The sequence below is a fragment of the Haliotis rufescens genome, unplaced genomic scaffold, assembly GCF_023055435.1.
Source record: "Haliotis rufescens isolate VD_foot unplaced genomic scaffold, xgHalRufe1.0.p SCAF_60, whole genome shotgun sequence".
Lineage (NCBI taxonomy): Eukaryota > Metazoa > Mollusca > Gastropoda > Lepetellida > Haliotidae > Haliotis > Haliotis rufescens.
In genome coordinates, this window is record NW_025964335.1 from 1,628,443 (window position 1) to 1,653,643 (window position 25,201).

A 25,201-nucleotide genomic window follows, 5' to 3' on the forward strand; every position below is an offset into this window, starting at 1 on the left:
CCCTGACACTGACAAGGCCTGTACACTGGCCTCCCTGGCAGTATTATTTGAAAATCACACTATCATTTTTGATGCACTTTTTCTACCAGAAACTTGCTTTTAATATACATTTATCATATACCATTGTAAAGAGGATTAAGTATACTTTAACATTCTTTGTTGTTATTGTCTCTAACCTTTGTTATTTTCTAATTACAGGTGTTTACAAGTGAAATAAAACTTGAAAACACTGAAAAAATGAAAACAGACAATGAATTTTGGCTCAAATTGTATTACAAATCACAAAAATAAATCACAGATACAAGGTAAACATAACACAGTGGTCTTGTCATCTTGGACGGCACAGGTAATCCCAGGTGTTACAGGTAAATTCTCTTCATGCACATCTGTAAACAAATAAACAAGTTTACAACTCTTGGTACTGACTTTGTTTTCTATACTGATGTCACATATTACTTATGATACACTTACAGCCTCTTAGGTAAACTCGTTAACACAGGTAAACTTGTTAACGCAGGTAAACTCGTTAACACAGGTAAAAACACAAATATTTGATTTATTTTGTTCTTTTTCAGGATTTGAAACAAAAATTAAGTATTTAAGTTTTTAAAAAGTTATTTATCACATTATCTGAACATTGAACCACAGCTACTATAAGAATGACATCACAGGGAAGATAACACAGATTGACCTGAAGAGGGAAACATTGTAAAAGGACGGAAAGATCGTAAATTCAAGTTCTGCAAATATACAAGTTGTGATAACATATTTACAATACACTGCTATTTACAATTGCATAATAAATTAAATCAGTACTTTATTAAATCAATTAATAAATAAATAATCATTACAGTTACTAAAATTTAAATTAAGATGTAAAAAACAAGAAAACAAACATGAATATGGAAATAAATTTTATTCAAATTGAGCGAAATATAAGGACATACGACAAACCGGCAAACTACAATTCGGATTGCGATCAGAAAAATAAATTTTAAAAAAAACAAACAGATACGTCATGCCACTCACCTTTGTTGTTGTTGTGATCGCTCGTTCACGTGTAGGCTGCATTCTCATTCGTCGCACTGATAATCTGTTCAAACACAGAATCATTGTAAAACAGTTGGAAAAAATCAATAGCACGACTCTTCACTCACCGTGTCAATATATATTCTTGAATCCGGTCGCCTCTTCAAAATCCCTCATGTCTCCACTGTCGTGTGTCCCTCTGCCACTCCCATTCTCGAAAGTTGGCGGGGGGGGGGGGGACACCTCGTCGAAACCGTCAAAATCTTCACGAAAATATTCGCGAAATTCCCTCTCCCCTTCGCGTAAATTATTCAATTCAAACACATTATTATTCCCGATATAGTCGTTGTTAATCATCTGATCGCTATCCGAATCGTAGTTGGCCGCCATTACGCTTGATTTACGATTCAAGCGAGAAAAATACCTGTCGCGAAAACAGGTGACATACCCGCGATTTTCGCGCCAAAAAGACGGGGAAATTCCATCGAATGACGTGTCAATACGTGTAGATCTCGTTTCCATATTTAGAACGAGATTACACACGAGAAAGGAAGTAGAAAGAGCGATTTTGTAAACACGCTCGCGCCGCCCGATTTATCGGGCAGCCGGGTTCTGGGCCTCGGCTTATGCTGCCCGATTTTTCGGGCAGCCGGGTCCTGGGACACGGTTTATCCTGCCCGATAAATCGGGCAGTCGGGGCGAAAGGGTTAAGGAACAACACAATATAAAAATGGGCTAGAGATCGTCAGTAACTAAAGGGAGATCACCATACCAGGGACCATGGGGACTTACAGTCCCTTTGCTTCCTGCATGGACCCTGGCAGTAACGCCGCTTTTAACAGTATTCCAGTTATATCACGGCGTGTCAGCTTAATGTGGGAGGAAAGCCTGAAGTGATGCAGGTCTCAGACGTTTACCACTTGGGTGAAACCCACAAGCATGGATATGGTGCTGACAAATTTTGAAACATAATCGGGGCGAACTGGGATTCAAACCCACAATCATAGATTTCTGTCGTGCCCAAGGGACGCAACTCTGCACAACGAATCGCGGCGCTTTAGACAACTGGGCCACCTGTGCCCGATTGAATCAAGTGCAACGTTAGAAATTGGCATTAGTCTTGTTGTCCTTGCCAAACTGCCCAATAGTTAAGGTATCATAAGGACAAGTTGAAATTTGCCATTTTTAAAGGTTTTGCTATATGTTATAATTATACGGACTAGTGGACTAAATATGTTAGTTTCTACCCCTGAAGTGAAGCATGGAACATTTTATACATTGTTCACTAACTTCTCAGTCTAAACCTCAGGGCATTGCTACTATAACTAACAAGGGTGAAGAGTTTCTACATATCCTCTTCAAAACATTTCATTACTTTTTTTTGTCATTTGTAGTATCATACCAAAAAGATGTTAACATGATTAATGTGCATATATATAATAGCTATAACACTCGGCTTTTCCACCCCAGCACAAGACCAACAAGTCTGCATAAGGCCAATCCAGAGTCCTCGATTCTGAGGCCTCCGTGTACACAGTTGTCAGGGTTCACTCTAGTAATTTTCTGACATTTCAAATATTCCAGAGATACACCCACACTTGCCCATACAGCACAATGTTAAAATGCCCCATTATATTTGAAAATGTGGTACTTTTTTCAAATTTAGGGGCTAAAAGCACAAGGCCCCACCCCCAGATTGTTTTATACATACATGTATCAAAATACATTGTGCCAAGCCTATGGTCAAACTTATCCCACTCAGACATTTTGTACCTAACTTTAGAGACTTACAGTGGGTACACAGGTAGGGTCGGTACCCGGGTTGTAAATTTGGACTCGTCCCTGCCCTACTAGAATTATCCCTGAATTGTTGTAAACTTGTGGAATCAATATGTCAGTGTTCCATGTGGTCTTAATCTAATACTTCCTACATGTATTGAATACAGGTAATACATCTTGGGCTACAAACTATATTTTTTGAGTTATGAGTTATGAGTTATGAAATATGGCAGCCACATCCACAAGATGTTGCAATAATTATTACCATCGACGTAATGATTGTCAAACTGATAATAGCCAGAGAGTGATGGTGATCTGATGCTGCACTGACTGTGATTTCGATTTGGTATCATCAAGTGCTTTATTGGTGTGTAACATTAAATCTGAGATGACAGACAAACAAAAGCAGGTTGCCACGACTGACAACATCCCGATTGACCTTAGCCTTGTCCCAAGTACAAACACGACCTCTGTCAACAAAGTTGCCTAACATTTACAGATGAGATTGTCATAACTACCTGGCTATTCCCTTTCGATGCCATTGGCTCCTTTTGACAGATCAATTAGAAGTCGTCGTCGATTATTTGGAGATTTGTCTTAAAGGTAATTAGCAGATCAAAATACGTAAAATAAATATTGCTTGATGATATAACATGCCCTTACAGCCACAATGTCACCACGTGCACGGAAACGACCTTGAGAAGATATTCTCCTAAAAACAAATCTGACCTTGACATCATAACGACATTCATGCTTAGTTGGTAGATATTATTATACGAATCTGATAATTTATCTATGACTAATGAACATAGACGGTTATAAAGAAATAATTGATAGAATATGAAGCTGGCTTTTCTTCGATCACAGAAATATTACTTCACGCAATGCTTAGTGGCTGTAGGTAAATAGCATTTCTGATATCGTCAAATGTCAGCTCGCCTTTGTCGCTCTCACCTGTCAAACAACATATCTTTGGTGGTATTTATGAATTAAATGGGTCACTGTGAATACAGACAGGGCAGATACGATTAAAAAGCTACCCCAAGTCATTCGGGTTTCCATGCGTCTCTAACGACGAATGCATGCTTTGTTAAACTCCAAGCGAGAAAGCTCTACAAGGTCGAATGGAGGAAATGTGTTCTGCTGATTATGCGATGAATCAATCAAACATTCAACATTGTATCTCTAACTGGCACATGCTTGGTACTGACAAAGACTATGTTCGTGGTAACAAATTCACACAATACCTAGCTTATTATATCATGTACAAACTCTCATTAAAAGCGGCGAGAATTTCTTCATACGCCGACCGATGCTGATGGGAACAACGCGGTTGATAGCCTGTATCTAGACTCGATATTTGGTTAATTTGTGGGAAACATGCCAACCTATTTTTCATAAAGTGAACATTTACGATACATAGTCTTAACGATTATCTAAATTGCATTTCAGCTATGAAAAATATTGATTGTCACCTTTTCTAGCAGTCACGATAAGTCCAACTTCGAATGACAGCCGACAGCAGACAACTGAGTGTCTGCTAACTATGCATTGTTCGGGGCTCAGCAGTGAGTGCCAAATATGGGAGGCAAATTTATTACGGCCCCGAACTAGTGTACGTATAACACTCGTCTGTTTCATCTGTTCGGAATGAAAATAAAAGAATCGTTTTCGCCATGGTCACATGGAAACGGGTATTTTAAAACAGGCATTTCATTTTTAGCTCTATTATTTACTTATTATTTAAACTAGCAAATTAGTCTCACGGATTTTACCAATCTCTAATTTATTCTTTGTGCACTTCTGTATAGGGACCTGTCTGCAGAGAATTTTAATTAGAAATGGATTATGGACGGTATTGTTTTGAAATGGAAATATTTAGCTTAAAGATAGGGAGTTTATCCATGGTTATGAATATTACAGCTATATAACAGCGGGGATTAATGGCAAACCATTTTTACTTAATTGTATTCGTGATATGTTTTATTAATATTGATATCAGTAATTCTCAACTGATATCATGAAAAGGAATAATGACATATCAGAGACAGGGGTATGGGGAGAAAAGGAAGGGGTACTGAGGACCTATTCCACCCGTATACTACACGGGGGGAGAAAGAAGGGGTACTGAGGACCTATTCCACCCGTATACTACACGGGGGGAGAAGGTAGGGGTACAGAGGACCTAGTCCACCCGCGTACATGTATACTACACGGGGGGAGAAGGAAGGGGTACTGAGGACCTAGTCCACCCGCGTATACTACACGGGGAGAGAAGGAAGGGGTACTGAGGACCGATTCCACCCGCGTATACTACACGGGGAGAGAAGGAAGGGGTACTGAGGACCTATTCCACCCGTATACTACACGGGGGGAGAAGGTAGGGGTACAGAGGACCTAGTCCACCCGCGTACATGTATACTACACGGGGGGAGAAGGAAGGGGTACTGAGGACCTAGTCCACCCGCGTATACTACACGGGGAGAGAAGGAAGGGGTACTGAGGACCGATTCCACCCGCGTATACTACACGGGGAGAGAAGGAAGGGGTACTGAGGACCTATTCCACCCGTATACTACACGGGGAGAGAAGGAAGGGGTACTGAGGACCTATTCCACCCGCGTATACTACACGGGGAGAGAAGGAAGGGGTACTGAGGACCTATTCCACCCGTATACTACACGGGGAGAGAAGGAAGGGGTACTGAGGACCGATTCTACCCGTATACTACACGGGGAGAGAAGGAAGGGGTACTGAGGACCTATTCCACCCGTATACTGCACGGGGATAGAAGGAAGGGGTACTGAGGACCTATTCCACCCCTATACTACACGGGGGGAGAAGGAAGGGGTACTGAGGACCTATTCCACCCGTATACTGCACGGGGAGAGAAGGAAGGGGTACCAATGACCTATTCCACCCGTATACTACACGGGGGGAGAAAGAAGGGGTACTAAGGACCTATTCCACCCGAATACTGCACAGGGAGAGAAGGAAGGGGTACTGAGGACCTATGCCACCCCTATACTGCACGGGGGGAGAAGGAAGGGGTACTGAGGACCTATTCCACCCGTATACTACACGGGGAGAGAAGGAAGGGGTACTGAGGACCTATGCCACCCCTATACTGCACGGGGAGAGAAGGAAGGGGTACTGAGGACCTATGCCACCCCTATACTGCACGGGGGGAGAAGGAAGGGGTACTGAGGACCTATTCCACCCGTATACTACACGGGGAGAGAAGGAAGGGGTACTGAGGACCTATTCCACCCCTATACTGCACGGGGGGAGAAGGAAGGGGCACTGAGGACCTATTCCATCCCTATACTGCACCGGGAGAGAAGGGAGGGGTACTAAGGACCTATTCGACCCGTATACTGCACGGGGAGAGAAGGAAGGGATACTGAGGACCTGTTCCACCCGCATACTGCACGGATAGAGAAGGAAGGGGTACTGAGGACCTATTCCACCCCTATACGTCAGGGGGAGAGAAGGAAGGGGTACTGAGGACCTATGCCACCCCTATACTGCACGGGGGGAGAAGGAAGGGGTACTGAGGACCTATTCCACCCGTATACTACACGGGGAGAGAAGGAAGGGGTACTGAGGACCTATGCCACCCCTATACTGCACGGGGAGAGAAGGAAGGGGTACTGAGGACCTATGCCACCCCTATACTGCACGGGGGGAGAAGGAAGGGGTACTGAGGACCTATTCCACCCGTATACTACACGGGGGGAGAAGGAAGGGGTACTGAGGACCTAGTCCACCCGCGTATACTACACGGGGAGAGAAGGAAGGGGTACTGAGGACCTATTCCACCCCTATACTGCACGGGGGGAGAAGGAAGGGGTACTGAGGACCTATTCCACCCGTATACTACACGGGGAGAGAAGGAAGGGGTACTGAGGACCTATTCCACCCCTATACTGCACGGGGGGAGAAGGAAGGGGCACTGAGGACCTATTCCATCCCTATACTGCACCGGGAGAGAAGGGAGGGGTACTAAGGACCTATTCGACCCGTATACTGCACGGGGAGAGAAGGAAGGGATACTGAGGACCTGTTCCACCCGCATACTGCACGGATAGAGAAGGAAGGGGTACTGAGGACCTATTCCACCCCTATACGTCAGGGGGAGAGAAGGAAGGGGTACTGAGGACCTATGCCACCCCTATACTGCACGGGGGGAGAAGGAAGGGGTACTGAGGACCTATTCCACCCGTATACTACACGGGGAGAGAAGGAAGGGGTACTGAGGACCTATGCCACCCCTATACTGCACGGGGAGAGAAGGAAGGGGTACTGAGGACCTATGCCACCCCTATACTGCACGGGGGGAGAAGGAAGGGGTACTGAGGACCTATTCCACCCGTATACTACACGGGGGGAGAAGGAAGGGGTACAGAGGACCTAGTCCACCCGCGTACATGTATACTACACGGGGGGAGAAGGAAGGGGTACTGAGGACCTAGTCCACCCGCGTATACTACACGGGGAGAGAAGGAAGGGGTACTGAGGACCTATTCCACCCGCGTATACTACACGGGGAGAGAAGGAAGGGGTACTGAGGACCTATTCCACCCGTATACTACACGGGGAGAGAAGGAAGGGGTACTGAGGACCTATTCTACCCGTATACTACACGGGGAGAGAAGGAAGGGGTACTGAGGACCTATTCCACCCGTATACTGCACGGGGAGAGAAGGAAGGGGTACTGAGGACCTATTCCACCCCTATACTACACGGGAGGAGAAGGAAGGGGTACTGAGGACCTATTCCACCCGTATACTGCACGGGGAGAGAAGGAAGGGGTACCAATGACCTATTCCACCCGTATACTACACGGGGGGAGAAAGAAGGGGTACTAAGGACCTATTCCACCCGAATACTGCACAGGGAGAGAAGGAAGGGGTACTGAGGACCTATGCCACCCCTATACTGCACGGGGGGAGAAGGAATGGGTACTGAGGACCTATTCCACCCGTATACTACACGGGGAGAGAAGGAAGGGGTACTGAGGACCTATGCCACCCCTATACTGCACGGGGAGAGAAGGAAGGGGTACTGAGGACCTCTGCCACCCCTATACTGCACGGGGGGAGAAGGAAGGGGTACTGAGGACCTATTCCACCCGTATACTACACGGGGAGAGAAGGAAGGGGTACTGAGGACCTATTCCACCCCTATACTGCACGGGGGGAGAAGGAAGGGGCACTGAGGACCTATTCCATCCCTATACTGCACCGGGAGAGAAGGGAGGGGTACTAAGGACCTATTCGACCCGTATACTGCACGGGGAGAGAAGGAAGGGATACTGAGGACCTGTTCCACCCGCATACTGCACGGATAGAGAAGGAAGGGGTACTGAGGACCTATTCCACCCCTATACGTCAGGGGGAGAGAAGGAAGGGGTACTGAGGACCTATGCCACCCCTATACTGCACGGGGGGAGAAGGAAGGGGTACTGAGGACCTATTCCACCCGTATACTACACGGGGAGAGAAGGAAGGGGTACTGAGGACCTATTCCACCCCTACACTGCACGGGGGGGGGGGAGAAGGAAGGGGCACTGAGGACCTATTCCATCCCTATACTGCACCGGGAGAGAAGGGAGGGGTACTAAGGACTTATTCGACCCGTATACTGCACGGGGAGAGAAGGAAGGGATACTGAGGACCTGTTCCACCCGCATACTGCACGGATAGAGAAGGAAGGGGTACTGAGGACCTATTCCACCCCTATACGTCAGGGGGAGAGAAGGAAGGAGAGCTAGTGACCTATTCCACCCCTATACTACACGGGGTGAGAAGGAATGAGTGCTATAGTGACCTATTCCACCCTTAATCTGCACGGGGAGAGAAAAAGGTTCTACCCGTAATTTTCTTCATTCCCTTTACATGTTATGTTCCCTTCAGGAGAGTTGACATCGTCTGCGTATACCTGACTCCTCGCGACAGTCATGCACGCGTCTTTATCAACATACAGGACATAATATATAATTATGTCAAAACACATGTCATCACACTCGCATGCCAAGGAGTGCCGTGCCAACATTCCAAAGAGTATCTGGACCAGGTGTCATATGAGCGAGTTGGTGTGACAGCCCCAACAAACGCACATATGGCACATATGCAAGTTGTGTCAGTGGCGAGAACTTCCGGTCGGGCAGGACATGTTTAACCTTTTCGCGACCACCTGGTGTCTTCGCTGACCTTCAGTTATATCTTCATATAATTAAATTTATATTTTTTTACGCCAATTGGAATCTGTTTACGCTGATAATCGAGACTGGTTATGGTTATGCCTTTGCTCTGATTTTCAACAGGTATTCGACCCGTGAAGATCCGGGGTAGAATAGGTCTTCACCAACCCATGCTTGCTGTAACAGGCGACTAAGCTTGTCGTAAAAGGCGACTAACGGGATCGGGTGGTCAGACTCGCTGACTTGGTTGATGCATGTCATCGATCCCAATCGCGTGGATCGATGCTCATGATGTCAATCACTGGATTGTCTCTGGTCCAGACTCGATTATTTACAGACCGCCGTCATAAAGCTGGAATATTGCTGAGTGCGACGTTAAACAACAAACTCACTCACTATCAAACTCAGTAGGTATTCAGTAATATAAGATAGCTACGCGATAAATCGCTAAGAACAATGAAGGACGAAGCGTGGTTAATTTCATAATAAATAAAACATTGTTCTATCATGACGTCATTTCTGGAGATAACATGCTCTCGCAACTTGATGACGTCGTATGTTGGACGACGTATTTTAGAGAGGAAAGTCTCTTGGACGGCGTTGTTTTAGAGAGGGACGTCCCTTGTAAGTTGTTCCGCATAGATGTAACTGGGCAGATAGCTACGCGATAAATCGCTAAGAACAATGAAGGACGAAGCCTGGTTTATTTCACGATAAAACATTGTTCTATCATGACGTCATTTCCGGAGATTACAAACGTTACAACTTGATGACGTTATTTTAGAGAGGGAAGTCTCTAGTTAGTTGTTCCGAATAGCTGTAACTGGACAGATAGCTACGCGACAACATGGCAAGCCGTTTTCACATATATTACGGAATTACTGATATCTTAATTGTTTTAAAGATATCGGTTTTTCATATGAAATATATCAATAATGTTTTTTAAGATATCAAAACTAATTAAAGATACATTGAATTCATTTCTGATATCTAAAATACAATTACTGATATCTTAAAATGTTATCGTGATATCAACAAAATATTTCGTGATATCTCTGAATGTATTTAAGATATCATTAAACAATTACCATTAAACATTACCTACAGTACTTAACAGACGGAAGTATTTGAATAGTCCTGTAAAAAAGCGGATGTCTTTAATAATGGCAACATTTGAAGATATCAATAATTAATTATTGATATCTGTATTTAGTTTCAAGATATCAGGAACTGAATTACTGACATCATAACAAAACATGACTTTTTGATATCTTTTAATCAAATTTTGACATCATTAATCGAATTTAAGATATCAATTCTTTTCAAGATATCAGTAATAAGCTTCACCATATCCTTAATTCATTTCGTGATATCTTAAATTTTATTGCAGATATTATCTGTATTTAAGATATCGTCAATTCTATTCTGGATATCTTCAATTCAATTCACGATATCTTCAATTCAATTCAAGATATCTTTAAAACAATTGAAGATATCTGTAATTCCGTAATAAATGTGAAAACGGCTCGCCATAGGTCTTGATGACGTCGTACATTGGACGTCTGAGACCTGCATCACTTCGGGCTTTCCTCCCACATTAAGCTGACACGCCGCAATATGACTGGAATACTGTTAAAAGCGGCGTTAAACCCGACTCACTCACTCACTCTTGTGAGTTGTTCCACATAGATGTAGCTGGGCAGCGCAGATGAACGCAATGGCCGAACATCGACTCAAAAGGTGGGAGAGAGATGACAATCGGTATTGAGAGAAAAGGTACAGATAATCGACGTGCAGATTGTGAGAATACCAAACTTAACCCCCCCTGTACATAAAACGGAATTGTCCGACATTGCCGAGGTCGGATTGTATTCAGGGAGTTATCATTATTTGAATACGGGTAAATGTTTTTAAAGCTTGGACACTTTTGGTTGTACAAAATGATGATATCTCATGTAAGAAATAAACGACTCGGGGTCGTTGTTTATCGTACAATAAAACACTGCAGGGAAGGAGAACAAACAAACAAACAAAGGTGATATCATGATATTTGAAAAGAGAAGCCAAAGATAATATCTTAATGCATATTCTTACTGGTCACTAGCTTTTGAGGCAATCTGTAAGTTTTGATATTTGATATTTTCAGGGCAGTGGGGTAGCCTCGTGGTTAAAGCGTTCGCTCGTCACGCCGAAGACCCAAGTTCGATTCTCCACATGGGTACCATGTGTGAAGCCCATATTTGGCGCCCCCTGCCGTGATATTGCTGGAATATTGCTAAAAGCGATCATATCTCTCTTGCTCAGTCAATTTGACATTATCAGGTGGATAAAGTATTTAATCACAAAATAAACAATAAACTATACACAGATTGTAGAATGAATGACAGCTTATTAGGTGTAATAATATGTAAGCTCTTAAACACGTCCGCAGCAGTGTATCATGTGCTTATTATGTACTATAAACATAAGGTTTATTATAACAATCGGTTATTATTCATCAGAACCTACATTCACAACGTACCTTTCCTAGTTATCGCCTCGTCTCTTATTTCGCTCTCTATGTATCTATTTCAATATCCAGATGGGGTGGGACGCTGAGCCTTTCAGGGACAGGGTCACCTGCTGAGATAGTATGTCACATCGATAGCATTGATTCGGTCTACCGTTGAATGAGCACGTGGAGCATGACCTTGTCTGTCGTAACTGGGCCTATGTTTGAGTGAGTGAGTGGGTGAGTGTGTGAGTGAGTGCGTGAGTGCATGAGTGCGTGAGTGAGTGAGTGTTGGTCTGTACGAGAAGTGCTCTTTGGGTTATCGGACTACTTTATAGCTTCGAGACCCGTGAAGATTCGGGTTAGAATAGGTCTTCAGCAACCCATGCTTGCCGTAAAAGGCGACCATCGATGGTATTTGTAGTGGTGACAGTGGTAGTGGTAGTGGTCACAGTGACAGTGGTAGTGGTCACAGTGACAATGGTAGTGGTCACAGTGGTAGTGGTAGTGGTCACAGTGACAATGGTAGTGGTCACAGTGGCAGTGGTAGTGGTCACAGTGGCAGTGGTAGTGGTCACAGTGGCAGTGGCAGTGGTCACAGTGGTAGTGGTAGTGGTCACAGTGGGAGTGGTCACACTGGCAGTGGTAGTGGTAGTGGTCACAGTGGCAGTGGCAGTGGTAGTGGTCACAGTGGCAGTGGTAGTGGTAGTGATCACAGTGGCAGTGGTAGTGGTCACAGTGGCAGTGGTAGTGGTCACAGTGGTAGTGGTAGTGGTCACAGTGGGAGTGGTAGTGGTCACAGTGGTAGTGGTAGTGATCACACTGGCAGTGGTAGTGGTAGTGGTCACAGTGGTAGTGGTAGCGGTCACAGTGGCAGTGGTAGTTGTCACAGTGGCAGTGGTAGTGGTCACAGTGACAGTGGTAGTAGTCAAAGTGGCAGTGGTAGTGGTAGTGGTCACAGTGGTAGTGGTCACACTGGCAGTGGTCAAAGTGGTAGTGGTAGTGGTCACAGTGGCAGTGGTAATGGTAGTGGTCACAGTGGTGGTGGTAGTGGTCACAGTGGTAGTGGTAGTGGTCACAGTGGCAGTGGTAGTGGCAGTGATCACAGTGGTAGTGGTCATAGTGGCAGTGGTAGTGGTGACAGTGGTAGTGGTAGTGGTGACAGTGGTAGTGGTAGTGGTGACAGTGTCAGTGGTAGTGGTAGTGGTAGTTGTCACAGTGGTATTGGTAGTGGTCACAGTGGTAGTGGTCACACTGGCAGTGGTAGTGGTAGTGGTCACAGTGGTAGTGGTCACATTCGCAGTGGTAGTGGTAGTGGTAGTGGTCACAGTGGCCGTGGTAGTGGTAGTGGTCACAGTGGCAGTGGTAGTGGTAGTGGTCACAGTGGCAGTGGTAGTGATCACACTGGCAGTGATAGCGGTAGTGGTCACAGTGGTAGTGGTAGTGGTCACAGTGGTAGTGGTAGTGGTCACACTGGCAGTGGTAGTGGTAGTGGTCACAGTGGTAGTGGTAGTGGTCACAGTGGTAGTGGTCACAATCGCAGTGGTAGTGGTAGTGGTCACAGTGGTAGTGGTAGTGGTAGTGATCACACTGGCAGTGGTAGTGGTAGTGGTTACAGTGGTAGTGGTAGTGGTCACAGTGGTAGTGGTAGTGGTAGTGGTCACAGTGGTTGTGGTAGTGGTAGTGATCACACTGGCAGTGGTAGTGGTAGTGGTTACAGTGGTAGTGGTAGTGGTAGTGATCACACTGGCAGTGGTAGTGGTAGTGGTCACAGTGGTAGTGGTAGTGGCCACACTGGCAGTGGTAGTGGTAGTGGTCACAGTGGTAGTGGTCACACTGGCAGTGGTCACAGTGGTAGTGGTAGTGGTCACGGGGTAGTGGTCACACTCGCAGTGGTAGTGGTAGTGGTCACAGTGGCCGTGGTAGTGGTAGTGATCACAGTGGTAGGGGTCACAGTGGCAGTGGTAGTGGTAGTGGTCACAGTGGTAGTGGTAGTGGTAACAGTGGTAGTGGTAGTGGTCACACTGGCAGTGGTAGTGGTAGTGGTCACAGTGGTAGTGGTAGTGGTCAGAGTGGTAGTGGTCACAGTGGCAGTGGTCACAGTGGTAGTGGTAGTGATCACACTGGCAGTGGTAGTGGTAGTGGTCACAGTGGTAGTGGTAGTGGTAGTGATCACACTGGCAGTGGTAGTGGTCACAGTGGTAGTGGTAGTGATCACAAATGGAGTAGTTCAGGGCAAAAGGATACGAAATTACACCACACCTGGGGGTAGGGGAAACCTTCTTAAATAATGACCTTAAAACACCTACATGCACATGAAGGTAAATTGCACACAATCTCCTTATACTTTTTTAAAATAATTATCGCATGCGTATTAGTACGTAAGGACTTAATTTGGTTGAGGGTTTTTTTTGTTCGTACTTTATGCAAATACGTAGCTCTGTTTCCAGCCACTACTTTGAATGAGCGAGTTAGGTCTAACGCCATATTTTACAGTTTTCCAGTTGTCCAGGATTCGAACCAAAAATCATGGGTTTATGACGTGTCTAAGTGACGCAACCCTGCAGAGCAAATTGCGGCGCACCGCTGCTATGATTGTTTTATTTTGGCGATGGTCTGTAAATAATTTAGTCTGGAACAGACAATCCAGTGATTGACGTCATGAGCATCGATCCACGCAATTGGGATACGATGACATACATCAACCAAGCCAGCAAGCCTGACCACCCTATCCCGCTAGTCGCCTCTTACGACAAGTATAGTCGCTTTTTACGACAAGCAGAGTCGCCTCTTACGACAAGCAGAGTCGCCTCTTACGACAAGCAGAGTCGCCTCTTACGACAAGCATTGTGGCCTCTTACGACAAGCAGAGTCGCCTCTAACGACAAGCAGAGTCACCTCTTACGACAAGCATTGTGGCCTCTTACGATAAGCATAGTCGCCTCTTACGACAAGCACAGTCGCCTCTTACGACAAGCATTGTGGCCTCTTACGACAAGCAGAGTCGCCTCTAACGACAAGCACAGTCGCCTCTTACGACAAGCATAGTCGCCTCTTACGATAAGCATAGTCGTCTCTCACGACAAGCAGAGTCGCCTCTTACGACAAGCAGAGTCGCCTCTTACGACAAGCATTGTGGCCTCTTACGACAAGCAGAGTCGCCTTTTACGACAAGCAGAGTCGCCCCTAACGACAAGCATAGTCGCCTCTTACGACAAGCATTGTGGCCTCTTACGATAAGCATAGTCGCCTCTCACGACAAGCACAGTCGCCTCTTACGACAAGCAGAGTCGCCCCTAACGACAAGCAGAGTCGCCTCTTACGACAAGCATTGTGGCCTCTTACGATAAGCATAGTCGCCTCTCACGACAAGCACAGTCGCCTCTTACGACAAGCAGAGTCGCCTCTTACGACAAGCAGTCGCCTCTTACGACAAGCATTGTGGCCTCTTACGACAAGCACAGTCGCCTCTTACGACAAGCATTGTGGCCTCTTACGACAAGCAGAGTCGCCTCTAACGACAAGCAGAGTCGCCTCTAACGACAAACACAGTCGCCTCTTACGACAAGCATTGTGGCCTCTTACGACAAGCACAGTCGCCTCTTACGACAAGCACAGTCGCCTCTTACGACAAGCATAGTGGCCTCTTACGACAAGCAGAGTCGCCTCTAACGACAAACACAGTCGCCTCTTACGACAAGCATAGTGGCCTCTTACGACAAGCAGAGTCGCCTCTAACGACAAGCACAGTCGCCTCTTACGACAAGCATAGTGGCCTCTTACGACAAGCAGAGTCGCCTCTAACGACAAGCACAGTCGCCTCTTACGACAAGCATAGTGGCCTCTTACGACAAGCAGAGTCGCCTCTAACGACAAGCAGAGTCGCCTCTAACGACAAGCAGAGTCGCCTCTAACGACAAGCAGAGTCGCCTCTAACGACAAGCAGAGTCGCCTCTAACGACAAGCATTGTGGCCTCTAACGACAAGCAGAGTTGCCTCTTACAAGAACGGGCCCCACTGCTATGAACGCATGACTCATGTGTATTCAGGTTGTAACTAAAGCCGAATACATGACTGCAACTGCGTACAATAACGATAAAACACTACTTAAAACGATTTATTTACAATATCAAACATAAACTGAACTATTAACACCGCAGCCTTATTTCATATACAGTATATGTATCCTCCATGGTTACTATAAATAAACATGAAGGTCAAGTCTTGTACATAGCAGTCCTGGCTTTGTGAATATGACTCAAGTAAAGCATTAAAATGAATGAATTGCTGAAGACCGCCCCGTGAAGATCCTGGGTAGAATAGGTCTTCAGCAACCCATGCTTACTGTAAAAGGCGCCTTTGCTTGTCGAAAGAAGTAACGAAGGGGATGGGGTGGGCAGGCTCGCTGACTTGGTTGATGCATGTCATCGTCTCCCAACGGCGTGGTCCGATGCTCACGATGTCAATCACTGGATTGTCTGGTCCAGACTCGATTATTTACAGACCGTCGTCATATGGCTGGACTATTGCTGAGTGCGGCGTTAAACAAACAAACAACATCGCACCCAGACGGCGTGGATCGCTGCTCACGATATCGATCACTGGATTGTCTGGTCCAGACTTGATTATTTACAGGCGATCGTAAGATACATGTAGTGCGGCGTCAAACAGCAAAGGAAACTACCCCCCCCCCCCCCCCCCCCCCATCGTTAATATGGTAATCAGAACGCTACCGTACGGATTAAGCATCTACATACAAACACAGGTGTAGATGTTTGAAGCACTTATTATCTATATTGTTTACGGTATTCGACGTAATAAGCGCCCCGCTCTAATAAGCGCCCACGGCGATATTTGTTAATATATTGGCTAGTGAACAATCCCAATTAGCACCCCTTCCGATTGATCAATGTACACAAGACTTATTTATTCGTGTATAATACGCACTTGTGTGTTATATGCACCCTTAATTATGGGCAATTAAATTCTGGAAAAATATATCTGTCGTATATAAACTTTTCTGGCTAAAAACATTACTATTCTAATAAGAGCTCCCTATTTCTAATTTTGAGAGCGTCCTGGGCGCTTATTAAGTCGAATCAGAGACCATATAATAGATGTGGCGGATGTAAATTGAAATAAATGTCCCGGAAGACACACATGTTCAGCAAATAATTTGCAGCCAACTGACATGTGCTTATGAGAGATATCATAAAAAAGTCTTTGTAATCCGCTAAGAGACGTCCTTTTATTGGATTGTCGCTGGTCGTAGTCGGAGAAATCGCGGATAAGGGAATTAACTCTTACCCCGGATATTATATAATATTGTTTACGTGGTTACCAGAATGGTCAGTCGTGAATGTCTGCGCATCTATTGCGCATCTGCAGCGGTACAGAGAGGTTAACAGCAGGGTGTCGGGGTGTATCAGTTACATGCCAGACCGTAGCGCTGATGGTTTATGATAAACTGTTGGGGAGGGCCGTCCCTCTATTATATGGTCTCTGGTCGAATACGGTATTTATTAAAAAAAGAAGTAACAGTCCAAAGTAAAGGTTAATGTTTGTGATACATTTAGGAAGTAGACACGGTGTTTGTTGAATCACGTCCCTTAACCAAGCCACTATCCGAAGGGTGGGCTTTCGCGGATACGCACTGGCTATCATCCTCGGTCTGTCAGCACCTCACTGGTGGAGGTTGTGCTTATTGATTCAGAGACACGTCTGTCTGTGCAGAGTTACGTCCCTTAACCAAGCCACAATCCGATGGGTATTTCGTGTCTAATTCACATGAAACATGCTGTGATTGTAGGCCTTTAAGATAACCGTGAGCAATATTATAGATAATATGTAATTATGATCAAATATGCATTGTAAATCTCAGAAAACGGAATATATTATTGTAATACGAAAGGAATCGTATTTCCAACATTCTGCAATGGATATTAGATGTAATTGATTTTAGATTTACAAATTGTTGATTTAGATTTACTCTCGATTATGGTATGATGATCTATCGCAAGGCTTTAACTTATATTTGATATTTTATCTGTAGTGTCAGCAATGAGTAAACATTTTGTTTTCTTCGTTCAATGACGTTACAATGTGCAATTATATTTGTGTAGGCTAACAGACGGTCGGTGATTTCCCCCCGCTCTGAATTTGATGTAGGGGACAGGTGCGCGTGGTTTGACTTCGCCTGTTGTGACGTGGATGATCTTATGGTGTGGTTATTTAATGGACGCACGTGATGTCAGTTCCTAAATAATTATGGCCCCAGACCACAGTTATCCCCCCTAAGTTTAGCATGAACCGGAAGGAAAATAAGAGAATATAGTGCCCTGTTTAAATGGGCTGTTCAGACTGTGGCAACTTTTTTGGAGTGACTTGTGATAGCTTAAATGAAAGATAAGACATTGTAGTTTGCTGTCACGTTTTTGTTAGCCCCAATCTGTAAAGGTATTGATTCCAGCTTCCCATGATTTGACCCCAAGTTGAAGGCCGCTGTGTGTGTTTCGGCTCGGAAGTAGAAACTTCCGGTGAGCATTGTTGACAGTGGTTACTTCGAAAGCAAGCTGGTGGATGCTGGCCGAAACTTTGTGTTTTAAGTGGCAAGTGGCAGGTTGGTCAGCATGCAACAGGAGAACGGCCTACGACTGATAATAATTATGGTGGGCTGTCGTGTCACTGTAGATAGCAAAGAAGGAAATTAATTGTGGTCTGAGGCCTGATATATTCTCTTTGTCTGAACTGATCTGAACTGGAGTGAGTGAGTTTGGTTTTACGCCGCTTTTAGCAATATTCCAGCAATATCACTGCGGGGGACACCAGAAAAGGGCTTCACACATTGTACCCATGTCGGGAATCGAACCTGGGTCTTCGGCGTGACGAGCGAACGCTTTAACCACTAGGCTACCCGACCGCACCGATCTGAACTGGAACGAAGATCTAGTACATCACGAATGGGAAGATGTCCATCGCGACCGACGACTTAATGAGACCGTTAATCGCTTGACTAACACGATTAGAATTTGACGCATTAGAAAAAAATAGTATGTTGACATACATATCTGTTTTAAGACGGGATACTCCAAAAAACGAATGTAGATTGTACATATAGTTGAGTAAGGGAAGGAATGCAGTTAGAAATATGTCAAAATGGGTCCAAGCACAGGAAAGCGTAACACATAATTAGGAGATAACATAGTGTGTTTTCAATGTAGAGCTAGGTTACCTGTAGATTTAACACCGCTAAATTGAATTTGGGACCGAACGCGCAGCGTGAGGTTTCAAATGTTAAATTTAACATTTGAAACCTCACGCTGCGCGTTCGGGGGTTAAATCTACAGGTAACCTAGCTCTACATTGAAAACACACTATGTTTATCTCCTAATTATTATTAGTTAATTAATATTATTAAGACAGCCGTTTTAATATTTTAGCCACACATATTAATCGCGAATGATTCAGTAACAGATCCAGTATTAAACAACACAAAATATGGATAATTGATTTGTGAATGACAATATGTTTTTATTGTAAAAGTGATTTCGTTTTGATGTGTTGAATAGTATTCATTATTTGTTTTCGTACCCTGCATTGTATAAATTATCAAATAGTTCGACCAATGCCACGTGATTCATATACGTATTAAGTCATATTTCATTTTGTATCATCTTTTCTAAAATAGAATTATAAAAAAATGAATCTTGTTTAACATCAAGGTGAATGCATTGTTGTGTTTATTTAGATGATTTTTTTCACAATCTTAAATGATATATGTTCCCTCCATGCTCAAGTGTAGCTTGGGGTACACATGCATTATACTTATACCAATCCCCCATGTTTGTTTGATGCTACTAATCAAGCCGCACGCGACAGTATCGCTATTTTAAAAATAGGGCGATAAAACTCAAAATAAGCAGAAAAAATGTTCCCGCTTGCATTTGTATGGTTTATTAAGATTAAACATTGAAATTGAATATCAAAGCGATGCATAAACGTCGGTAATTGGAAATCAACATCGAAAAAGTTCTCGAAAATAGAATTCCCATAATGGAGTGCTACAACTTCATCAGTGACATCCGTCGGAGCCACGTTTCAGGAACACTTCGTATTTTCTATTTACTTTGGTAATTAAACATTTCATTTACTTACGAAAATATTTAATTCAAGCTACTGAGACAGGAAACAGGACTTTGATAAAAAGGCTAGTAGACGCTCTTGCCTCGGGATTATGATCCCTTATCAAAATGGCGGAAGGTGTCCGACATATTGCATTCTTGCTATCGCGCGTAACTGTCATTCTAATTGTCCCAAGTGAATAAAAAATTCAACGTTTTTGTTAAAATGTGTACCTCAGGTGTACCCATTTCAATTTTACTCGATAGTTTCCGCCGGTTTGATAAGGGTATGACATCACGCACGCGAACACGTACTCACGCACGCACGCACGCACGTCATTGTTTTTGCGTATTTTGAGCTTTACCCCCATAATCAAGCCGTAGTATGCCGCTAAATTAGTATGACGGTGAAATGCATGTGGACCGAAGAACAAACGATCATTTGGACTAAGATCTGGGCCCGTAGTTATTCAACCCTGAACTTCCTCAGAATTAAAATTAGAAAAAAGATAGTCTGAGAAGGTTCGTGGGAAAACCCTTGGGTAGGCTGCAGGACCCAAATACTGCAGTTGACCATGCAGTTCAATAAAGGGTCAGGGTCATACAGGGGTTTTATGAAAATCTGTATAACAACGGCTCCAGTCCCTGCCTCGCTTACCTTGTGAAAAGTACGGAAGCCACAACGTATCATGAGTATTCTGCCTTTACCGTTGACAAAACTCCACCAGTTGATAAATGGATGACGTCATAAGGAACATGACGTCATTTATCATTACGTTACGTCATGGGTATTGTGGTAATGGGACAATAATATTATTGTGACGTTTTATTAGACCCAGTTCCCCAACACTGTTGCAACCACATTAGTTGCGGCAGTGACAAAAAGGCTATTGCCAACGAATGTCATTAAACTACTGTTAAAACGAACCCAAAGGGACCACTAATTTTAGTTCGTTATAACCGTAGTTCGTTATAAGCATATATACAGCATATATACAGCAAATGGCAGGGACTAAAAATACGTTCATTATATCTGTCAGTTCGTTATAAGCATGTTCGTTATAAACGTAGTTTACTGTATAGTTTAACGTTCGTTTTATGACTAAAAATATCACAGTATTATATTGGTAGAACATTATTGTTTGTTTGTTTGCTGTTCAACGTCGCACTCAGCAATATTACAGCTATATGACGGCGGTCTGTAAATAATCGCATCTGGACCAGACAATCCAGCGATTGACATCGTGAGCATCGATCCATGCAATTGGGATTCTATGACATGCATCAACCAAGTCAGCGAGCCTGACCACCCGACCCCATTAGTTGCCTCTTACCACTAGCATAGTCGCCTGTTACAGCAAGCATGGGTTGCTGAAGACCTATTCTATCCCGGATCTCCACGGGTCAGAACATTACTGCAAAAGGCATAGTGCGGTATCGGGTACAGTGAGTGAGTATGGTTTTACGCCGCTTTTAGCAATATTCCAGCAATATAACGGCGGGGGACACCAGAAATGGGCTTCACACATTGTACCCATGTCGGGAATCGAACCCGGGTCTTCGGCGTGACGAGCGAACGCTTTAACTACTAGACTACCCGACCGCAAATATTACCGAAAAGTAAGCACAATATCCCGCCTTATTTCTGCTGTGTTTCATTTAAATGAGACTTGTTCGGGAAAAGGGCGAACTATTGAAAGGTAAACGTTTGATCGGGCTGCCTATGTAAGGCCGACAAAGTCTATGATGTTATTTTTATAAAGTGGTATCCCAGGTTTGACAAGACTAGTTGGGTCTTTATCTTCTTCTTTTTTAATTTACATTTTCGAAGCTGACTGCTGTTCTGCCGGAAGAGGAAGTTTCTCTTTCAAGGCATGCGCATAAATAGCTGTCGCGATCAGCGATTTGAGAAAAAAATAAATTGTGTTCGGTAATAGCCGCTTGTTCGTTAATACCCGACACCGCTGTAAATAAAATTAAAATAAAGGCCTAACCACAGGCCCGGATTAACAAACTAACAAACTCACAGACAACATTATTACCTATTACTACACAAGGGCGGATAAAAAATATCAAAATATTTCTCAGATAAATTTTAATAAATTTGGTTTTCAAAAGGGTAGGGGTTGATTTTGTGTGTGTGTGTGTGTGTGTGTGTGTGTGTGTGTGTGTGTGTGTGTGTGTGTGTGTGTGTGTGTGTGAAAGAGACCCCTAACTCCCCCTCTCTAGAACCGCCCTCTTTGCTACAAATAGCACGTTCGTTTCTCTTTCGGTACATATTTCCTGTATACGCATCTGTTATTGACGCCCATTATTTCCTCGCCTGGTTTTAGTAATGTCAGATAAATATCACTCACGTTACGTAAAGTCTTTTTTCCCCTTTCAATACGTCACAAAAACTGTTCGTTTGGGTTTTTTTACCACTGAACCCACACGCAAAACTCGGTCGACCGAGAAGATCCGTCACTTCTTAGAGAGCCCCGAGTAAATCCGACGGTTGTCTGGCATTCGTAATTAACTCGTGTCATTCCGGGACAAACATATTCATTCGTCACCACTCGCCCCTTTCCGTAATCTGTCCCGGAATAACACGAGTAGGTCACGAATGAAACATATTGTAGGTGACGGAAGGATGCGAGTTCCGACGAATTGAGTGTCTAGTCTTGAAAGAGTTATCTCCCATGAGCTATCGCCCAGGATTCCAGCCGGGACACCAGACAGGCGGTAATAGTATCGCGACATGGCGTAGACAGCACTTGACCTGGCGAAGACTATGTTACACTTTTATTAATAAATGAAAACAAGACAACGTTGATCCGATGCAAAGAATTGTCATTGTGTTATTAAAATGGCAAACAATTTGATAAAATAATTTCCCAAAATGTTCAATCAACGTTAACACAGGCATGTTCTTGAACATTTATCAGCAATATTCGTTTCAATTCATTCCCCACGTGCTTTCGATAAGGAAAAAAGGGGCACGGGTGGCCCAGTCGTCTAAGGCGCCGTGATTCGCTGTGCAGAGTTGCATCCCTTGGGCACGCCAGAAACCTATGGCTGTGGGTTCGAATCCCGGTTCGCCCCGATTATGTTTCTAGGTTTGTCAGCACCATACCCGTGCTCGTGGGTTTCATCGAAGTGGTAAACGTCTGAGACCTGCATCACTTCGGGCTTTCCTCCCACATTAAGCTGACACTCCGTGATATAACTGGGATACTGTTAAAAGCGGCGTTAAACCCAACTCACTCACTCACTCGAGCTCACGATAAGGAAAAAAGACGAGGTTACCAAATTTCTGGCAACCAGGGTTGACTAGATTCATTAAACCAACATTATCAAGGGGGGCAGCTGGAACTGTCAGAAGGAGAAACCAAACAACCATTGATTAACCACACAATCATGGGACGTTAACACGTGTGTCCATGCTTGGCAATTGTGTCCAAAACTTGTGTCAATGTAATGCGTGTAACACGACAAGGAAATTCCAAATAACATCAAACGAGGTGCAAAATAACAATAAAAGTTGCATTGTTGATTCTAAAGTATTTAGCAACAATCGAAAGTTAATTTATCGTGACGCATATCAAAGTATATACACTATCAATACCTGGTTAATGTTTTCATTAAAACTTGACCCGTGAAGATCCGGGTTAAACTAGGCCTTTAACAACCCATGTTTGTCGTAAAAGTCGGCTAACGGGATCGGGTGGTCAGGTGGTCAGGTGGTCAGGATCCAAATGCGTGGATCGATACTCTTGATGTAAATCACTGGACTGTCTGGTTTAGACTTGATTATTTACAGACCGCCGTCATGTATCTGGAATATTGCTAAGTTCGGCGTTAAACAACACACACACACACACACACACACACACACACACACACACACACACACACACACACACACACACACACACACACACACACACACACACACACACACACACACACACACACACACACACACTAATTAACTAACACACACACTAACACTAGCACTAACACACACTAACACACACACAATGTGACCATCGAATCTGTAGGTATAGTAAACTACAGTTGTAACGAACTAAAAGTGACCATTAATTTTAGTTCGTTATAACCGTAGTTCGTTATAAGCATATACACAGCATATACATACATATATGCCATTAATCAGTTCGTTAAGCAAATGGCCGGGACAAAAAAACAACAGTCCCTTCTATCCGTCTGTTCGTTACAAGCTTGTTCGTTATAAACGTAGTTTACTGTACTTGATTTATCTGGACATTATGCTGTAGTTCTGTAGTGCTGATGCGTGTATTATATGTCGCAATATAACTACAAATACCCACCGCGCCGTTCAACCCCATTTCACCTCACCCAATAACATCGTGACATCAGAAGGGCGTTGGATGTCACTGCTTGTGATTGGGAATCCTTGGAATGAACAAAATACCCTTGGTTGTATTGGGTGTGCACAATGCTTACTCCCGTGTCATTGATGTTGTAAATGATCTTGGAACTATTCGACATTTTACGAGATCGCGTGAGGATAACTGGTACCTGGACAAACCTGGATAACTGGTACCTGGACAAACCTGGATAACTGGAACCTGGACAAACCTGGATAATTGGTACCTGGACAAACCTGGATAATTGGTACCTGGACAAACCTGGATAACTGGTACCTGGACAAACCTGGATAACTGGAACCTGGACAAACCTGGATAACTGGAACCTGGACAAACCTGGATAACTGGAACCTGGACAAACCTGGATAATTGGTACCTGGACAAACCTGGATAACTGGTACCTGGACAAACCTGGATAACTGGAACCTGGACAAACCTGGATAACTGGAACCTGGACAAACCTGGATAACTGGTACCTGGACAAACCTGGATAACTGGTACCTGGACAAACCTGGATAACTGGAACCTGGACAAACCAATTTCCTTGAACCACACTGATCCCGAAGCAGCTCTTGGAAATAGGAGAGGCATTTTTCTGTATTAATTTGGCGGTACTTTTCCAATCAAGATATTCGTATGCGCGCGCGTGCGTGCGTGCGTGCGTGCGTGCCATTGATTATTCTCTGGCGTTGACGTTTTGGATTGTACAGTGAGTGAGTGAGTGAGTGAGTGAGTGAGGTTTTACACCGTTTTTAGCAAAATTTCAGCAATATCACGGCGGGGGACACCAGAAATGGTCTTCACACATTGTACCCATGTCGGGAATCGAACCCGGATCTTCGGCGAGACGGGCGAACGCTTTAACCACTAGGCTACCCGGCCACCCCTGGATTGTACAGGGTATCTGAGGCTCTTGGTAGGGTATTGAGTGTAATTGTACGGCATGTTTGCTTCAAGATAAAGACGTAATTGTACGGCATGCATGCTTCAAGATAAAGACCACTCTCCTACCCAGAGTTCCATGCGGCATAGGGGGCACTGGTGGCCCAGTCGTCTAAGGCGCCACGATTCACTGTGCAGAGTTGCGTCCCTTGGGCACGCCAGAAATCTATGATTGTGGGTTCGAATCCCGGTTCGCCCCGATTATGTTTCTAGGTTTGTCAGCACCATACCCGTGCTCGTG

General features: G+C 44.3%; 1 protein-coding gene across 12 annotated transcripts in view; it reads right to left on the reverse strand.

Moving 5' to 3' along the window:
• The window catches only part of LOC124140779 (pyruvate kinase PKM-like), an 82,810-nt gene extending 60,703 nt beyond the window's left edge, over positions 1-22,107 (reverse strand). For 7 of the 12 annotated variants that reach the window (XM_046508536.2, XM_046508535.2, XM_046508531.2 and 4 more), the window contains exon 1: positions 20,283-20,330. In XM_046508536.2, the coding sequence (XP_046364492.1) occupies positions 20,283-20,315 (33 nt within the window). In that variant the 5' untranslated portion in view covers positions 20,316-20,330. Of the gene's footprint in view, positions 1-3,326; positions 3,506-4,055; positions 4,126-4,283; positions 4,384-20,282; positions 20,331-21,981 lie in introns of those variants that run through there. The other 5 variants (XM_046508533.2, XM_046508532.2, XM_048386776.1 and 2 more) reach the window with 5 other exon arrangements.
• Positions 22,108-25,201: the final 3,094 nt, after the last annotated feature.